The 4,359-nt window shown below is 47.5% G+C and overlaps 1 protein-coding gene across 1 annotated transcript; it reads left to right on the plus strand.

Annotated features, from left to right (window-relative positions):
• The first annotated feature begins 470 nt into the window (after nucleotides 1-470).
• PNRC1 (proline rich nuclear receptor coactivator 1) lies at nucleotides 471-4,048 on the plus strand. Its single transcript, XM_069487931.1, has 2 exons — nucleotides 471-1,136; nucleotides 2,909-4,048. The coding sequence occupies exons 1-2, from the start codon at nucleotides 597-599 to the stop codon at nucleotides 3,350-3,352; spliced, it is 984 nt and encodes a 327-aa protein (XP_069344032.1). The 5' UTR covers nucleotides 471-596; the 3' UTR covers nucleotides 3,353-4,048.
• Nucleotides 4,049-4,359: the final 311 nt, after the last annotated feature.

The raw sequence follows: 4,359 nt of genomic DNA on the forward strand, positions 1-4,359 counted from the left end.
CAAGGTCAGCAGCTGAGGAGGCATCCATGGCCTTGATGCTTCCAGATTCCTCCCCCCCCGTCCTTCCTCCCGCCTACCCCTCCCCCACCGTCCTCCCTTCCCCCATAACCAAATTCTGCTGGGATCCCTAAGTCTGACCACTGCCTAGCAGGACAAGGCGCGGGGGCGCTGAGGAAAGCCGAGAGAGGTTTAAGGGGAGGTGGGGCTGAAACCCAACTTCATTGTTCGCGGGACCGACTCTTCCCGAAAGAGCACGTTGGCAGCGCCTGCGCAGTGTGCGCTCTTTGTGCCAGGCTGCAGCAAGCTGGTTGTTTGTGTGTTTCTGCGAAGCGGCGGAGGCGGTGCCTACGGGCGTGGCCTGCCTGTCGCATTCTGATTGGGGGTTTACAGGGAGGTGGGCGGACATGGGCGGAGCTTCCGATAACAACACCGGGAGCTGGGGCTGTGGCTATTTGTTGCTGCGCCGCCACCGCCCGAGTCATGGTCCGCGGTCTTCTCTGGCTCTATTAGCAGCATCCGCCGCCGCCGCCGTTACCGCCACCCTGTGATCACTGGCTTTACTTCCTCCTTATTCTGCTGTGCCACTTCCCAACGCTATGACCGTGGTCTCCGTCCCACAGCGGGAGCCGCTGGTCCTGGGTGGCCGCCTTGCGCCGCTTGGCTTTTCCGCCCGCGGTTACTTCGGGGCCCTCCCGATGGTGACCACGGCTCCGCCGCCTTTACCCCGGATCCCGGACCCCCGGGCACTGCCGCCGACCCTCTTCCTCCCTCACTTCCTAGGGGGCGATGGCCCCTGCCTGACCCCCCAGCCTCGCGCTCCGGCAGCTCTGCCCAACTGCAGCCTTGCCCCGGCGGGAGGCACTCCTCGGGCAGCGCCAAAGAAGCGGCGAAAGAGGAAGGTGCGGGCTAGTCCGGCGGGACAGCTGCCCAGCCGCTTCCACCAGTACCAGCAGCACCGACCGAGTCTGGAGAGCGGCCGGAGCCCGCCGACGGGCCAGAGCGGAGCGCAGGAGGTCCCAGGCCAGGCTGCCGCCGCGGCCCGAGATCCTGCAACCGCAACCCGAACTGAGGGAGCGAGCCCCGTCCCTGCGCCTCTGCTGCCCGCGGCGCCTGGGCAACCCCCACTCAGAAAAGAGGTAAGGGCCGCGAGGGGGACATCGCGGGCCGTTGGGGAGTTCTGGCTCTTACACAGCCACGATCGCGCTTTCGGGTCTGGGTCCCTGCACTGAGGGGGTCGGAGGGCGGGAGCAGGGTGAGGGGCGGCTGTTTACTCGGGAAGTTTCCGTGACGCCCGCTCGGTTCTTGCTGGGGGGTTAGAAGGGGGAAGGGGAGGCATGCGCTGGCGCTTCTGATTGGTTCCCAGACACCAGCCAATGAGAAGGGCGGCTGCGCCCCAGCAACAGCCCCGATTTAGAAGCCTGGCGGCGTTCCAGGGGGTTTCGGCGATCCGGGCGCGCGGCGAAGTGGGGGGAGGGAGGGGGCCCGCGGGAGGGCTGACGTCAGCGCGCGCTACGTGCCGAGCGCTGCGGCGCTCATGAAGGAGGCGAGGCGGGTGGGGGTGGCGGGGAGGAGAGTTGGGACCCGTTTTCGGTTTCCCCTCCGGTGGTAGCGCCTAGTCCAGTTGGTGCAGCTTGTAGACGACGTCTAACGCCCTGGTGTGGGAACTGGAGGGGGCTACAGGGAGCTCGATTTTGTTTGGTTGGATTTTTGCCGAAATGCGAGGTGCCCCGTGTGGGACGCCCGATCCAACTGGGTCTCTGCCCGCCGCGGGTCTGACCTACTTAGTCGTACTTTTTAAGTTGCAAAGTTGGCTGGAGCAACGTTAGTTCTTGCTTTTTTGAAGCAATAAATTAAGTTCGCACTGTGTACTGTATTGTGCATTCTTAATGGAAGGTAGTTTTATTACGTGGGTCCAGAATAAGCTTTTGAAGGAAGTTATCAATTGTTTTATAGTGCCCCATTGCAGTGCAATTGGATTAGGATAAAATGGATTGAAGGTTGAATGGGATTAAATCTCTAAAATAACTTTGAGTAATCTTGTCAATAAAGTTTGTTTTACTGGCTTAACTTCAGCGACTTCTTAACGAAACGAAAATAAGTCACTGCCGTTTGTTGAAAGAATGTTGGAGTGAATTAGAGATTTGCGACTTATCTAGCTGTGCCCTTGGAAAAAATTGGTAGATTTGCCCGCCATGTTTCCTTAAATTATCTTATCAGGTTCTGTCCAAGTTTTAAAGTTCCATGACTCTTGAAATAATAGTGATAACCTAAAAGGGAGCTTTTATACTTGTTTCCTGGCCGTGAAGATTATTTCCTAGAACGGGCATTAAAAACCCGGGGAGCGCTGTTGCCAGTTAACATTACTGACATGGAATATGTTACCTTGAGCTCTGACTTTGTGTGTCCCGTTTACCTACCATGAAGTGTTGGAAGGGCAGTCATCTAATGGATTACCTTACACTTTTCCGTCCTTGTAGATTTCCTATAAGGTCTTCTTCAGTTAGGAAAGTGATTAGAATTAGTCAAGCAAAGTTCTTGAAGCAATTAAACCAGAAAGTAGAGAGGAAACATTTTTTTGTGGCACACGTTTTGAAGACAGCTCATTACTATTCCTTACAATTATAGAAAGATGGAGTTAAGATTACTGTGGGTTTTTTAGTTTGGCATTTTAGAACTGGCTCATAAGTTGCATACTGGTAACAGTGGTTATTGTATTTTTAGTGGCAAACAATGAGGTATGCGTATTTGGACATTCAGTGATAAGTGCAGCAAAAATAGTATTTAATCAAGAAATTGAACTAAAGTCTAGGGAAACATGTAAAATTATATATAAATTATGTGATGGTGAGGTTCATAACTGATCTTTATCCAGAAACTATATTTATTTTTGTGTTCCTTGTCTTTGTAGGTTTTAAAATCAAAGATGGGAAAATCGGAGAAAATTGTCCTTCCCCACGGCCAGCTTGTTCATGGTATACACTTGTATGAACAACCAAAGATAAACAGACAGAAAAGCAAATATAACTTGCCACTAACCAAGATCACCTCTGCAAAAAGAAATGAAAATAACTTTTGGCAGGATTCTGTTTCACCTGATAGAGTTCAAAAGCAGGAAAAAAAGCCTTTTAAAAATACCGAGAACATTAAAAATACGCATTCGAAGAAATCGGCATTTCTAACTGAAGTGAGCCAAAAGGAAAATTATGCTGGGGCAAAGTTTAGTGATCCACCTTCTCCTAGTGTTCTTCCAAAGCCTCCGAGTCACTGGATGGGAAGCACTGTTGAAAATTCCAACCAAAACAGGGAGCTGATGGCAGTACACTTAAAAACGCTCCTAAAAGTTCAAACTTAGATTTCAGTATGTATGTAAAACAGTTTTTCCCAAATCCCTGGACTCCTTAAAAGAAAATTGGTACTGAAATGGAAATTTGCCTTGTTGCAACATACAAGTGCAAAAGATGAGTTTTAAAAATTACAAACAGCTTGTATTATATTTTATATTTTGTAAATAACTGTATACCATGTACTATGTGTATATTGTTCATACTTGAGAGGTACATTATAGTTTTGTTATGAAAGTATGTATTTTGCCCTGCCCACGTGGCAGGTGTTTTGTATATATACAATGGAGAAATTCTAAGTGTGTGCTAAGGCACATGGAAGACCGATTTGTACAAAGTACTGAGATTTTTTTCAAGAAACAGCTGTCATATCTCAAGGTTAAGATCTAAATGTGAACAGTTTACTAATGCACTACTGAAGTTTAAATCTGTGGCACAATCATTGTAAACATGGGGTTTGTTTCTCTAAATTGATTTCTGCCTTCTAAACTAATTATTGGAAAATTCCTGTTCCCATTTTTACCAAACTTAATTTCTGGTTTTTGGTATATATCCATTCAAATTTAAAATGCCTCTAATTTTAATGCCAACAAAATTGGTTGTAATCAAATTTTAAAATAATAATAATTTGGCCCCCCCTTTTAAACTGGTCTTGGCTCTTTGTGTCTGACTGTTTTTCATGTTTGAATGTGTGACTAGATTTTGTGTGATTGGATTTTAACATTCCATTTTAGAGGCTGAATGTTTTTGACTTTGGTAATTGTTCTCTTTCTGAAATTTAGAGGATCTAATAATATGACATTTTTATGGGGAGGAATTCCCCATCTCACAAATGGAAATGGTTCTGGATATAAGGAAGCTGGTTAGAAAATACTTTTATATGTGAATTCCATACTTAACCATACATTTACACACCACATCTTCAGTGAAAGTGACATTTGTTTGGTTTACTAAATTTACATTGATCTTGAGTTGTATTTGAATCAAAGCAAGCATAATTGATGTTGAAATGGAAGTT

The sequence above is a fragment of the Eulemur rufifrons genome, chromosome 15 (assembly GCF_041146395.1).
Source record: "Eulemur rufifrons isolate Redbay chromosome 15, OSU_ERuf_1, whole genome shotgun sequence".
Classification (NCBI taxonomy): domain Eukaryota; kingdom Metazoa; phylum Chordata; class Mammalia; order Primates; family Lemuridae; genus Eulemur; species Eulemur rufifrons.

What these genes read in the sequence shown, in the direction of transcription:
- PNRC1 (XM_069487931.1), top strand. Translation starts at nt 597, where the DNA reads ATGACCGTGGTCTCCGTCCCACAGCGGGAGCCGCTGGTCCTGGGTGGC. An exon ending in AACCCCCACTCAGAAAAGAG is followed by an intron (nt 1,137 to 2,908) that starts GTAAGGGCCGCG and finishes TTGTCTTTGTAG; the next exon opens with GTTTTAAAATCAAAGATGGG.